Source organism: Monodon monoceros, unplaced genomic scaffold, assembly GCF_005190385.1.
Source record: "Monodon monoceros isolate NGI ecotype Baffin Bay Population unplaced genomic scaffold, NGI_Narwhal_1 Super_Scaffold_18, whole genome shotgun sequence".
Lineage (NCBI taxonomy): Eukaryota > Metazoa > Chordata > Mammalia > Artiodactyla > Monodontidae > Monodon > Monodon monoceros.
Window position 1 is genome coordinate 85213656 of NW_021703774.1, and position 12887 is coordinate 85226542.

The following is a 12887-nucleotide window of genomic DNA, read 5'->3' on the forward strand; positions in this document are numbered from 1 at the left end:
CAGCAGCAGCAAACAGCTTCTCCATCGCCAACCCAAGACCCTGCACGGCACAGGGCACATTCCACTCTCCTCCTTACACGGGCAACAGAGTCCAGCAACCTCTGTGCCCAAGGAGGTGCTCCAAAAATCATGAATTAAACATGGGACTGAAGCCAAGCTGGTTAGGTCTGGATTCAGAAGGCACACGCTTGCTCCAACCCTTTGCAAGAGAATCTGCCGGGAGCTTGCAGATTTCTGCGCTACGCCTCCCACCTACTGAATCAGAATTGCAGAGGGTAGGACCTGGAAACAGCGTTTTAAACAAGCTCCCCAGAAGGGCCTGATGTCCCCAGAGTTTCAGAACCACTGGCCTCAGGCTTGCTTGTAATCTCACATTCCCACATCTACTAGGGTGTCCTAAGAGGCTGGAGGTGAGGAGGAAGTAGAAGGTGGAAAGGGGATGCTACTCCCCAAACTGATGTGACAGAGATGTGCCCGAGACCTGGGGCCAAGTGTCCATTTCAGAGGGGGCAGGCTGGACAAGGGCCTAGGGGCAGCAGACAGGTCCCCGGTGGGCCTCTCCTCCCACCCGCTGCCTTTGTCAGTTTCCACATGCATAGACACACTCACTCAAGCCCAGTCACTCCCCTCAGAATTTTCTGTATCTCCATCCACAGTGTTCCTGGACCCGACCTCAGCCACCATCCACCACAGCTCTCCCTCTCCCAACAGAGACCCCATCTGCCTCATTACTTAAATAATCTTTATTTCTCATGCACTAGGAAAGATGGGATTGTATGAAACACCGCACTTCATAGCAAAGGCCTCGGTCCAGAACACAACACAGGGGACCAGGTGGGATCCAGGTCTGGTCAAAACTCTGGGGACCACAGCAGGGATACTGCCCTCAGGGCTGGTGGCAGATCCAGGACCCTCCAGCTGCAATGGCGCCAGACACAGCACAGGGCAGCTGCCCCCTCCCACAGAGGCACAGGAAGCTGACACCAGGGGAGCACATGGACCAGAGGAAGGACGGTGAAAGCTGCTGGGCCGTGACTTGGCAGAGGTGCTGGTCCAGCACCTCCGGGGCCCAAGCCCAGGCAGCCAGGGCTGTGACTCAGCCAATTCTACCTGCCGCAGATCCCTGGCAGTCCGTGCCCACAACACACGTGTACAGGCCACACCTGACTGCCCCTCAGCCGCATAAGCAAGACGGAGGCCCAAACTCAAGCCCCAGCCAAAGCTCAAATTTGCCCAAGCCAGGACGCCAAGGGCCAGACCCCCACAACCATCCCTGGCTCTTGTGGACACTCAGATGCCCGCAGAACAGCCAGCCTTCAGAGGATCCTGGGACAGGTCCACCAGCAGGGCAGACCTCAAACCTGGGCCATCAGGTGCCACCCGAGCCAAGACAAGGGTAAAGCGGCTCCTGGGCGGCACAGATGCAGGTAGAGACATGCAGGACAGAACAAAGAACAGACACACGCAGAGACCACAACAGGGCGGGAGGGGTCTGAGGACAGAACGTGGTCAAGGTGCCAAGACGCGGGGGCACTGTTTGGGCCGGGCTCACTGAGGCCCCGGGCTCATGGTGATGCCCGCCTCCTCCGGGATAGTCTCCAGCATCTCGCTCTGCACGGCCTGCGTGATGAGCGCCAGCTCCTGGCACAGGGTCTCATGGCGGTAGCCCACACGGATGTCCGGCACATTGGTGCGGCGGATGTCATTGCCCTCAGGGCCCTCCTTGGTATAGTTGGGTCCCAGCCAGTGGCTCTTCACCTGAAGGGGCAGGACAGTGCGCAGGGCTGCAGCCAGCTCTGAGGGGCCAGCTACCCTGGGACCTTCCCAAAATGCAGAGCAGGGGAGGAGAGGGGATGCCAAGGGGGTGCAGTACCTTGTGGGAGAAGCCACTCATGAGCACACTGTTGCGTGCCAGCTCGCACATGTCGCAGGAGCTGAGCTTCCACACCTGGGTGGCGATGCTGTACTCCTCCATCAGTGGCTCCTGCACAGGCCAGGTTCCCTCAGGCGGGGGGACCGGGCCTGCCACCCGCCCCTCCCATGGACTTGCCATGAGGCATGCTGCACTCCACCAGCAGAGGGCAGCACCAGCCCCGAGACCTGCCCTGTCTGGGTGGCCTTCGTGTCCCAGGACACCCGCCCACCAGGCTGCCGCCGTGTGCTGACCTTGGTGAAGTGGAACTGCAGGGGATCGTCGGTGGACAGTGAGACCATGAGGCCGCGGGACAGGTACTCAGGTAGTGGGTTCCGGTGGTAGCTGAGGAAGAGGCTGTTGTTGCTGAGTGGAGACATGGCGATGCCAATCTGGGCCAAGTAATACAGGTACTGCAGGACCGGGGCCTGGGCAGGCAACAGGGAGGGCAGGCCTGTCAGGTGGCCTCCAGACTAGGGAGGACACCTGGCTCTGGGGGTTACAGGTCACAGTGGGGGACAGGGGGCAGTCCAGGACGGGCCTGAGTTGCAGAGGGTCGGTTACAGCCAGAATCCAAGTTCGGGCCTCAGTGTGGAGGCTGGGGTCCAAGCTGGGGAGGAGGACCAGTTGCTGAAGAGGCTTGAAGGGCTGGGAGGAGGGGAGGCTGGGGTGCGGAGCCTGACCTTGCGCAGAAGCAGCCCATGCGAGATGTTCTCAGCCAGCATGAAGGCCGACACCAGATGGTGGATGGGCCCGGCCTCCCCACAGTGCGGCCTCAGCACAAACGTGTGGAAGCCCCTCTGCCTGGGGGGCATGAAGACAGCGTCGGGTCCCAAGCCTGGCTCGCCTGGGCTCCTGAGCCCCCACCCAGTGACTTTGTGGGCCTAGGACCAGGGGGCAGGGGTAGATTCTTGGTCAGCGAGGGCTGACCCACAGAGCCCCGAGGGCAGAGAACCCATCCAATCTAAGACTGGGGCCAAGAGGTGGGTCAGAGATCTGGTGGCCCCAGCCCAGGGCAGGCCCAGAGTAAGGCCTGCTGGCTGAGAGCTGGCAGGGGAGGCAGAGACACGGCACCAGCAGAGCCCAGGAGCAGGCACCTGCGCAGGTGGTTCAGCATGGCCATGTTGACGAAGGTGTAGTACAAGTAGTAGGCATACGGTGGGTTGTCCTCCTCCACCCAAGCCTCGGGGAGGGGGCTCTCCAGGTTAAAGATGTGGTTCTCAGGCTTGGACTCGTCATCCACGCTGTCAAAGCCATCCACCTGGCACAGGACACTGGGGTCAGGTCCAGAGCCGCAGCCAGGCCTGAGGCAGTGTCCCCCCCCATACCCAGCCCTGGGCCACACCCTCACATGCTCCAAGAAGAGATGCAGCTCCGGGTGGCTGGCAGGGTGGATGGTGGCCTCGAACAGTGGCAGAAAGATGTTCTCCAGCATCTCCTGGAAGTTGGCCAGCTGGCCCTTGGTACGGTACACGTCACTGCAGGCGAGACGAGTGCACACAGGTATGTGCAGGTCAGGGCAGAATCACAGAAGCATTTTTGAGCCATATTGGGTGTGCTGGGCGGGACAGACCGTGAGTGGACCAGGGAGTCCCTCCAGTTCCAAGGGCTCGGCTGGGACAGGGGAGGGTCAGCCATCCCAGGAGGGCAGGAGGAGGCCCTGGCCTCTTGACCTCTGCCCCCACGTTCCCTCCCACTCCAAGGGACACTCACAAGAGGCGGGGCACCTGCACGAGCCAGCGCACGTTGGGAGAGTGTACACGGTGTATGACGGCCCAGTGCGCCAGCTTGTCCCACTCGTCCCTTGAGCGCCCGTAAATGGAGAGCCGCAGCTCCGCATTCTGGTATTTGCTCTCCTCCAGGTCCGACATCACCTCCTGGGACGTGTGAGGCAACTGTCACCCTCAGGCTTCTCACCCGTCCCTGTCTTCGTGCCCACCAGGTGTGCTCAGTCAGACCCCTTCATGCCTCTCACCCACCTTCCCCACCCACCTATGCAAGCCCCCAGCTACCCAGTCAGGGAGGGCTGCCGCAGGCCGACGCTGCCCCTCCCTATACGTGGGCCCTGGCAGCCCCTCCTCCCTACCTTGATGATGTGAGCAAAGTACTTCCCAGAAACCCTGTTGTCGGTCTTGATGAAGATCTCTCGGAGCACAGACTCCCCAATAGGGTTATATTTGGCATTGAACTTGTCAAAGCGATGGAAGGTGTTCCTGTCCTGGGGGAGAAGGGCAGGCCCAAGTCACCCCTGACCCCTGGCCTGCACACTGGCTCAGCCCCTCAGCCCCTCTACCACTGGGACGGACCGCGTGCACGTCGAGCGTGTCCACACTCAGGTCGTAGGCAGTGAGATTCATGCTCTCGAAGACCTCCCGCAGCGTCTGCTCGCGACCCTGCTCCATGTGCACGATCTCCTCCAGGTGCCGCTTCATCGCCCGTTTGATGAAGCGCAGCAGATGCTTCTGGTTCATGCAGGACGAGGCATGGATGTGCGTGTCCACCTGGGGGGGAACGGGGACTGCTGGGTCCACGGGAGGCCAGGACAGTCCGGAGCCTGGGCGGTGGGATGGGAGAGGACTCTTCAAACTGGATGCTGGGTGGGGACCCAGGCCCTGGAGGGGGAGGCTGGGCAGAGGTGCAGGGTCAGGCTTGGGGGTGAGGACCCACCTTGCGGATGTTGTAGAAGTCTCGGTGGGGCACCTTCTTCTGGGCGGCCAGCTCCTTCATCTCATTGAGCAGCACGTGCATCTGGAACTTAGAGCTCAGGTACTGCAGCCGACGGTAACAGAATGACTTTCTGGGCAGAAGGGGAAGCAGGCAGGGGCTCAGGCCCGCAAGGAAGCACCTGGGAGGGCCTGGGTAGCAGAGCAGAGGGAGGAAGCAGGAAGGTGCAGGCCTGAGGCTGCCAAGGGGGCAGCAGATGACGGGAAAATCTAGGACTCGGTGACTGAAAGGGTGGGAGACTGGGTGACAGGTGTCTGGGGCAGGGCTGGGGCTGGAAGAATCCAGGCTGGGAGGGGAGCCAAGTGTCTGGTACGGGCACAGACTCACATGGGGCCATTGATAATCAGAGCCATCAGCACATTGACATCTGCCACAAATTCCTGCAGGTCGGGGTACGGCAGCTCCACCTCTGAGCAGCTGGCGTGTAGGGGGAGCTTGAGTGAGGAGAGCAAGCCAGGCCCTGTGGGCCCTCCCGAGCCGATGCAGCCCGCCACAGCTTCGCCCCCAGAATGCCCCACGCCCCTCTTACTGCTCATCGGGTTCCCTGCGGGTGTAGACGTGAACCACGCCCTGCACCATGCGCAGACCCAAGCCCAGGTCCCCCGGCATGGTGCTCGGCTCACAGTGCTCATACGGGTGCTGCTCCAGCGCAGGGGGGTGCACTGGGGCATCTGCAGGGGTGAGAAGGGTGGAGTCAGGGCCAGGCCTCTTCCAGGCCACCTGCTGCCTGGCCCAGAAGCCCCAGCAGGACAGCTCCTGCCCCTGCCTCCACCCCTGCATGCCAAGAGGCTGGAATGAACTCGGGTGTGGGAAAAAGCAGGCAGGCTGAGGTTCTTGGGCACCAAGCTCAGGGAGCCTGGGATACCAGGGCACTTGGAGTAGGACAGGGATGGGGGATCCCACCAGCGGACACAGGGGTGTCTGGGCCCTGCTCATAGGTCCGTGTCTCCAGAGGCTTCTCGGCCAGCTGCTGCAGGTACCGGCGGGTGGTGGGGCAGAAGCTCTGCAGCGACAGGGCCATGTACTTCTCCCGGATGAAGAGTGCCCGCACCACGCTCTTGGCTGCGTCCAGCAGGTCTGTGAATGGCACCTGGAGACGGGGAATCACTCTCCTTGATCCCAGTCCCAGACCCAGACCCGACTCACCCTCACCTCTTCCCTGGGCCTTGAGCCCAGAAACCCTCAGACCATTCTGCTCTCAGCACAGCAACTAGCTTCCAGCCAGACCCTCTGCCCCTCCAGCTTCAAGAAAGAGAAACACCCTCTCTGGCCTCTACCCCCAGCTGCCCAGACTCGGGGAGCCCACCAGGATCCAGGGGACGGGGACACTCACCCCACACTTCTCCTCCCCGGAGATGGTGACCCGCTGAAATTCCCGCTCTAGCACCACATCTCGCTCCCACAGGCCCCGGTCGCCCTGCCCGTCATGCTGCTCCTTGTAGAGCCTACAAGTGGAGGGTACGAGGGAGGGGCTGGAGACAGCAGTGGGACAGGCCCCAGCCCTGCATCCCCCGTACCCCTCTGCCCTCCTCACTGGAGGTCCGAGTCACTGTCTGTCTTCAGGAAATCTTGCTTGGCCCGAAGCAGGATGTCCGGCTCCAGCCTAGAGGTGAGAGGAGTGAGAGGTCAGGCAGCTGAGGAGGCCCTTGCTCCCAGGTGCCTGCACTGTCCTAGGTGCCGTGCATGTGGTGTCACCTGTGGTCCTCACAGGGATGTAGAACCCTATGCCGTGGGTGCTGCTCTTGCCCCACATCAGAGATGAGAAAGCACACCCAGAAGTTAAGCAACATGTTCCAGGCCACACTGGTGGGTAGAAAACGGAACCAGAACCCAGCAGCCTGACTCCAAAGCCTATGCTTCACACCAGTGCGCTGCGCCGCCTCCCCAGGGGGCCCCAGAGGGAGGACTGCTTGGAAGAGAAGAGAGATGGGGCTCTGAAAGCGTCCGGATGGAGACAGAGGGATGCTGGGCCAACTGTCCTGTGTCCCTCCCCCCAGCCCCACGCTTCCTGTGCCCCCCACCCCAGGGCCGCCTGGCTGTGCCCCCCACCCCATGGCTTGCCCCCTGAGGTGGCCTGTCTGGCTCTGAACCTGGGGGCTTACTTGACATCCTGGCTGATCTGCCGCTCCAGGCGCTGCCGCCGCTCCTCCAGCTGCTCGATGGGGCTCTCCTCCGGGAACTCGTATGGGGCGCTGCGTAGCTCACTCTCAGCCAGGGAGCGGCTGAACAGCTCCTGGTGGGAGGGAAGGAAGGGTCAGTGTGGCCTAGCCATCAGAGTCTGGGGATGGGGTGAGGGCACAGGAGCTGGGGGTACCTGGTACAGGCTAGGGGATCAGGGCACAGCCAAGCGTGAAGTAAAGGGACAGGTGAGGTGGAGAAGGGGTGAGGGGAGCAAAGACTAGGCATGGCGGCAGTGATGGGGGGACACAGGGTGCGGTGCCAGGCGATACCTCGGCGATCTCCTTGCATTTGCCATCCATAGACGTGCGCAGGTCGAGCGGGAAGTGCTTGAGGCAGGGGGCAGGGCCTGGCAGGGATCGGGCAGACTGCAGCGGAGGGGCCCCCAGCCCACCCCGAGCCTCTGTGGAGACAGTGATGCAGGGTCAAAGGGTGAAGGGCAGGGCCTGGGTGCACTGGAAGCCCTGGGCCCCTGCCTGCCCCAGGCCAGCCCCGGAGAGAGGCCAGTCACCCCTCAGAGGCTGAGGAGTGAGCCCGCATGTGGACCTCACCTGCAGTCTGGCACGGGGACCCCTCACCCATTCCAGGCTCATGGGTGGGGCCACGAGTCTGCCCCTAGAACAAGTGGATTCATTCACCCCAGGAATAAAAATCTGAATCCTGGACTAGGGGCCACCCCATCAGGCCATGAGAGAACCTCCATGTGAGTACCTGCTACAGGCAGGCACCCACGTGTCCATGTACACACGTATACACACACACACACACACACACACACTCCCCACCCCCCCTCTCTCCAGGCGCTCATTAAGGCCACACCAGCGATGCCAAGTGCACAGCTTCCAGGGCAGCCAGTCCAGGATCAGACCTGCCTCTGGACCAGCAGATCCCCCTCTCAAGGGCCAGGGTCTGCGCCTGATACCCTAGACCTACAAAGCCCAGGGAAGCCACAGCTGCCACTCAGCTCTGACCTGGGGACCAGCCTTCAAGGGAAGAGGAAGAGAGGAAGTGGAGGACCTGGTTGGCAGCAGGAACCCTACCTCCTCCCTAGAGGCCTGCCCTCTCCCCCAGGACCCCAGGGCTGCCAAGATGTGGACTGGCCCCAGCCTGCCCCTCCCACTGCTGGCTGCCCCTCCAAAGGGAGCTGCCACAAACAGTCTGCGCCACTCAGAGGCCCCAGGATCTGGGCCGGAGGCCCTGGGGAAGGGAGTATCAGAAGCCAGAGTCTCTCTCCACGGAAGGAAGAATTCCTCAGCTTCCAACAGGAGGCTGGCACTAAAGGCCTTGAAGCTGATAGTCTAGAGAGGCTGCCTGAGCTCCCAGCCCACCCCAGAGGACCCTCCCTGGGCTCCCCAGCCCCACCCTCCCAGCAGGAAGCTCTCCCAGTCAGCCGTGGGGGGTACTCCCCTCCAGCACCCTCCTTTTCCCTCTCCACTGTGGCTCAGGATGGACTAGAGGCTCTACCAGGCAGCATGCCTTGAAGTCTCTGGGCCCACTTCCCAACACCCCAGAGTCCTGTCCTAAGGCTGGACAAAAAGAAGAGGGGGTGCCTGCCCCAGATCCAGGACCTAGCCCCCCCTCGCCCTGGTGCCTGCCTGGGCCTTACCTGCAGTCAGGCAGCGCCGGCCAGCAGCCCTGTGCCCCTTGCCCGCCTGTTTGCTGAGTGGAGCTGCAGCCAGTCCCCCAGGACAGCTCAGGGGCCGGCACGGGCTGTACCAAGTGCAGCTGCATGCAGGGGAGACCCTGGGATGACGGCAAGCAGGGGACTGGGGAAGCTCAGGGGAGTAAAGAAGTCAAGGGAAGGAGTATCAGAGTTGGGAGGTAAGAGGAACCCCCAAACTGAACAGGCCCTTAACCTCTACAGTGCCAGGGCCCAGTCCAAAGTGGGGCCCCCAAGGGGGTGAAGCAGGGCAGGCTGTTATGGGCAGGGCAGGCTGGCAGGGAAGGGACAAGCCTCCTTAAAATGCAGTGCCCTAGGGGATAGTGTGTAGGGCCTGGCTAGCCAAAGAGTAGGAGGGGACGAGCAGCCCTCCTCACCTCCATACCCAACAGCCCCAGGCCAGCTTCCTCTGCCCAATGGCCTTGTTTGGCTCACCACTGCCCTCTGGGCCCCTGACTACGGGGTCTCTTGGGAGAGACAGGGCCCCTGCTGGGGAGAGGAACTGGCTGGCAGCCAGGGTAGAGGCTTGGTCCAGGAAAGGACCAGTTACGGAGCTTCCCTGTTGCCCAGGGGACTGGTTCATGGCCCCCTAGACCTCCAGCCCCTGTCCAAGCCTATCGTTGGGGACAGACTGCCCAGGAGAAGAGGTTCAGAAGTGGGACTAGAATTTGGAGGACTTGAGTCAGACTCTGTTCCCAATTACTGGCAAGTCTCTACCTTCCGGAGGCTTCAAGTCTGCCTAAAATGGGGTGATAAGGGGTCCTGCCCTGCCTAGCCACAGCTGCTATAAGGCGCACAGAGATACGGCTCTGCAAGATAGTTCTGGAAAGTACCATCATCTGTGATTATGAACTCCTGGGACCCTCCAAACACTCCCCACATGCAGTCCCACCCACTGGGGGCGGGGGGAGCTTCTGGGCCCAGCGTAGGCCAAGGCAATGAGCAGTGAGGGTGTGAAGAGAACAGAATTGGCAGGGTGGGAACACTGTCTCTTACTTGGAAGAGGGCAGAGCAGAAAGCGGAAGGAAGATGGGCACCAGCTCTGCCCTCAGAGTGTTAAGACAAAGCCTAAGGCCCTTGCTTCCCCCAAGAACCCTGACCCTACACAGCTCCTCCCCACTTCTAACCCCCTCCAGAGAGACTGACCACAGACCTCCAGGGCTGGTGTGTATCGGGTCGGCAGAACTGAGTCAAAGGCCCTAATCTCAACCACCTCTCCTAGCAGGGTGACCCAGGGTCTCCACAGAAATGCTGGGGTGACCAGGACAGGTTCTGGCACGCAGAGCCATCCCCCCAGCCTGCCAAGCCACCACACAGGGCTGCCAGGGTTCACTAGAGGGGACAGACAGGCAATAACCTCCACACTTCCTGAGGCCAGGTCTAGAAGACCCAGCTGCCTGCTGGTCCCTTCTCCCAGAGTCTGTGCTACAGTACCACACCCACACCCACATACACACACACACACACACACACACACACACACACACACACACGGCGTGGGGAGGGGTGGTCAAAAGCCAGAGGGGGCTACTCCCTAGCCATTCCCACCAACTCCAAGATTCTTGTCAACCTGTCTACCCACTTGACCAGAGCCCCTCACTCACTGCCAAGGCTGCCCTGGCAGGCAGAGAGGTACCCAAGGCTTTGACCCCCAAGAATCAGATGTTCCCACCATGTGACCAACCCAAGGTATACAGATCTAGCCTCAGGGGACACACCCTCTGGAGGCACAGACCTGTTCCCTGGGCACAGAGAACACAGACCCTCAGGCCAATACAGAACTCAGGCCAGCATCTTCAGTAGCATAAGAAAACCAGGAGGTAGGCACACGCAAAATCAGGCTACAAGTACAGACAGGTGCTCCGGGGGTGGGGGCACTGGCTTGACCTGGTCACCAAAGTGGGGGTGGTCTTCCCTTAGCCACAGGCCTGGGAGCAGCGGACGGCAGGTAGCTATCCCTCAGCAAGCACGGACCCAGGCAGCCGAGCCCTCAGGGCGATGGGCACAGCTGCACCACGCTGCAAGATCCAAACGGTGCAGAGATGCCTACAGGAGTGGGAGCCGAACCAAAGGGTGCAGGAGAACACGCAGGCCGGCAGCGGCCCCAGCCTGAGCCCCCGCACGGGCCCAGCCCAAGGACACCCCATACTTCTGAGGAAGCTCACAAGACAGATCAGGAATGAACAAACTGCAAACAATAGATACAGTTGAGCCCCTAGACCCCGGATGCCGGGCGGCAATAAGTATGCTTTAACATCAGACCCCCAGTAAGGGGGTTCAAGATCTAGGATCCTAGAAAGAGTAACTAACTGCAAGAGGACAGCCTGAGCCTGCCTGGTAAAGGCACAGACACCAGCAGTGTGGCCAGTCTGCAAACTAGTCAGTCCCACACATCCCCCACTCCATTCACACACACTCCACATGCAAACAGTCTTAGCACATCCACACGCTGACACGTGTGCAAATACACTCTTGCTGCACCCACACCCATACCCACTCCTCGTTACAGAGGACAGCATCCCCGACACAGAACCCTGTCACCCTCCACCCCACCTCCCTCCCCACACCACCTCCCAAGCCAGCTGTCCCTGGGAAGGGGACAAGGGTCACCACTGCAGAGAAGGTGCAGGAGAAGACCCCCTCCTGAGGGGACCAGTGGCCTGGGCGAGAGGTAGGGGCAGAGCCAGCCTGAGGCCAGGAAGCACACACTCACCTGGTACTGCAGAGGAAGCCTGTAGGCTGGCCCGCTTCTTAAAGGGATATTTGGCCTTGGATTTGCCGGGACCAGATGAATAGGATGCCATGGCTCCGGCCGCAGAGACGGCGGGGGGGGGGGGGGGGTAGTCTGAGCCGCACCAGCTGGGCCTGGCTCTGCCACATCCAACCCCTTCCTCTGCCCCGCCCCCAGCGGGAGTGACTGATGCAGGAAGCAGAGGCCCCGCAGGCGGAAGAGGCCCTGGCCATGATTTCTGATGTTGTCTAGGCAACCTCAGGAGGGGGCGCCTCCATCCCTGCCCCTTTAACCCTCCCTTCCTCTCCTCAGTCCGCCGGAGTTACACGGATGGTCGTGTCACTTGTTTCCTCACTTCCCCTGGGGGGTGGAAGTGAGGAAACAAGATGGAGAAGGGCCAGCCCCAGCACTCCACGAAGCCCTCAGGAGCCCCTTGCCCCTTGCCCCTTGCCCCTTGCCAGGGCTCTGGAGCAAAAGGGTCAAAGTCCAGGCTAACTGGTCCAGCCAGCCAGGCAGAAAACAAATAGTAATAGAGAGGGATCCAGTGCAAGCACCCCCAAGCTCAGAACACTTTCCTCTCAAGGCCAGCGGATTCCATGAAAATCCAGCCCCTCTGGATTTTTTTCCTCGTCTGACCCCCGGCCCCAGGGGTAGCCCAGCTCGGAGAGGATGGGGTAGAACTGAGAATCCCAGCCCAGTAGGGAGGAGCCTGTCTTGGGAAAATTCCACTGTCCACAGAAGCTACCCTCTAGGAAGGCAGGGAGGCCAGGAGTCAGGGGCTTCTCTGGGGTCTGGGCAAGAGACCCCAGCGGCTTCTGACTTTGCCTTCTGTCTTTCCACACTCAGGCTCTGCTCTCCAGGCGCTCCCCGGGAGGAGCTGTCCGCCTTCTGTAGGTCTGCAGGCTGTGCCCACCCTCTTGTCACCCTGGACACTGCACTTCTCTGTCCCAGAGACCCTGCCCTCCTTCACACGCGCACACACTCACCTGAGGCCATGCTGCCCGAGTCCTGAGGGGTACCGGGAAGTCTGCTCTCCAGGGTCTGCAAAGCCGGGAAGCCCGGTCGCTAGGGACGGGAGAAGGGCTGGGATCCAGACCCCGGCAAGTCGCTCCAAGGGCCCCTGCCCTGGCACTGATATGGGAGAAGTAAGACAGTCTTTCAAAATTGCTGGCTGTAGGGAGGCGGACCCCTGCCGACCTGGGCCGCTGCACTGGCCTTGTAGACCCCGGCGTCCCGACCCCCAGCCCCGCACTCCAGAGGCGGGCAGGCCACGTGCTCCCCAGAGAGCGGGACCCGGAACTCGTCTGGGCTTCTCTCCACACTTTCTGGGTATTCGGGTCGGACTCGGGTAACTGGACTGTGGTGGAGTCACGCAACAGGTGCAACCCCACTGAAACCTCGCCAGCGCCGGCGCGCTTCTCCGCAGCCCCAGGCCCCGCCAAGTCCGTGGCCCCGCCCCTGCTCGGGCCCTCCCCCGCCAAGTCGGCCCCGGCCCCGCCCCCGCCATTTTTTCCTCTTCCCGGCGCCACGTGGGCAGCCGACACTCAGCATCCGCCCCGCAGCGTCTTGGGCAAGGACTGTGCGTCAGCTTCCTCACCAGTAAAGCGAGATGGGGTAATCGCAGTACCTCACTCAAAGGGGTTATTGTGAGGATGAAACGTTAGGCATCTTTGCATGATACC

At 61.5% G+C, this 12887-nt stretch overlaps 1 protein-coding gene across 3 annotated transcripts; it reads right to left on the bottom strand.

Moving 5' to 3' along the window:
• Positions 1 to 723: 723 nt before the first annotated feature.
• On the bottom strand, positions 724 to 12661 carry AMPD2 (adenosine monophosphate deaminase 2). Of its 3 annotated transcripts, none has more exons than XM_029228712.1 (18): positions 12192 to 12661; positions 7087 to 7217; positions 6739 to 6869; positions 6171 to 6239; positions 5970 to 6081; positions 5540 to 5726; positions 5166 to 5307; positions 4964 to 5053; positions 4580 to 4709; positions 4219 to 4413; positions 3999 to 4130; positions 3626 to 3789; positions 3264 to 3390; positions 3010 to 3173; positions 2596 to 2716; positions 2167 to 2340; positions 1874 to 1984; positions 724 to 1758 (listed from the first exon to the last, which is right to left on the bottom strand). In XM_029228712.1, exons 1-18 carry the CDS (start codon positions 12199 to 12201, stop codon positions 1549 to 1551), a joined length of 2400 nt encoding a protein of 799 aa, XP_029084545.1. In that variant the 5' UTR covers positions 12202 to 12661; the 3' UTR covers positions 724 to 1548. The 3 variants fall into 3 exon arrangements, with proteins under 3 accessions (XP_029084545.1, XP_029084544.1, XP_029084546.1); XM_029228711.1 differs by having other exon boundaries at positions 11188 to 12634; XM_029228713.1 differs by lacking the exon at positions 12192 to 12661 and adding an exon at positions 8421 to 10618.
• Between the last annotated feature and the right edge of the window lie 226 nt (positions 12662 to 12887).

Coding starts and splice junctions, on each gene's coding strand:
- AMPD2 (XM_029228711.1), bottom strand. CDS start 11,278: ATGGCATCCTATTCATCTGGTCCCGGCAAATCCAAGGCCAAATATCCC. Junction 6,082..6,170: donor GACAGTGACTCGGACCTCCA/GTGAGGAGGGCA, acceptor CTCCACTTGTAG/GCTCTACAAGGAGCAGCATG. Junction 1,759..1,873: donor TGAGTGGCTTCTCCCACAAG/GTACTGCACCCC, acceptor CTGCCCCTTCAG/GTGAAGAGCCACTGGCTGGG.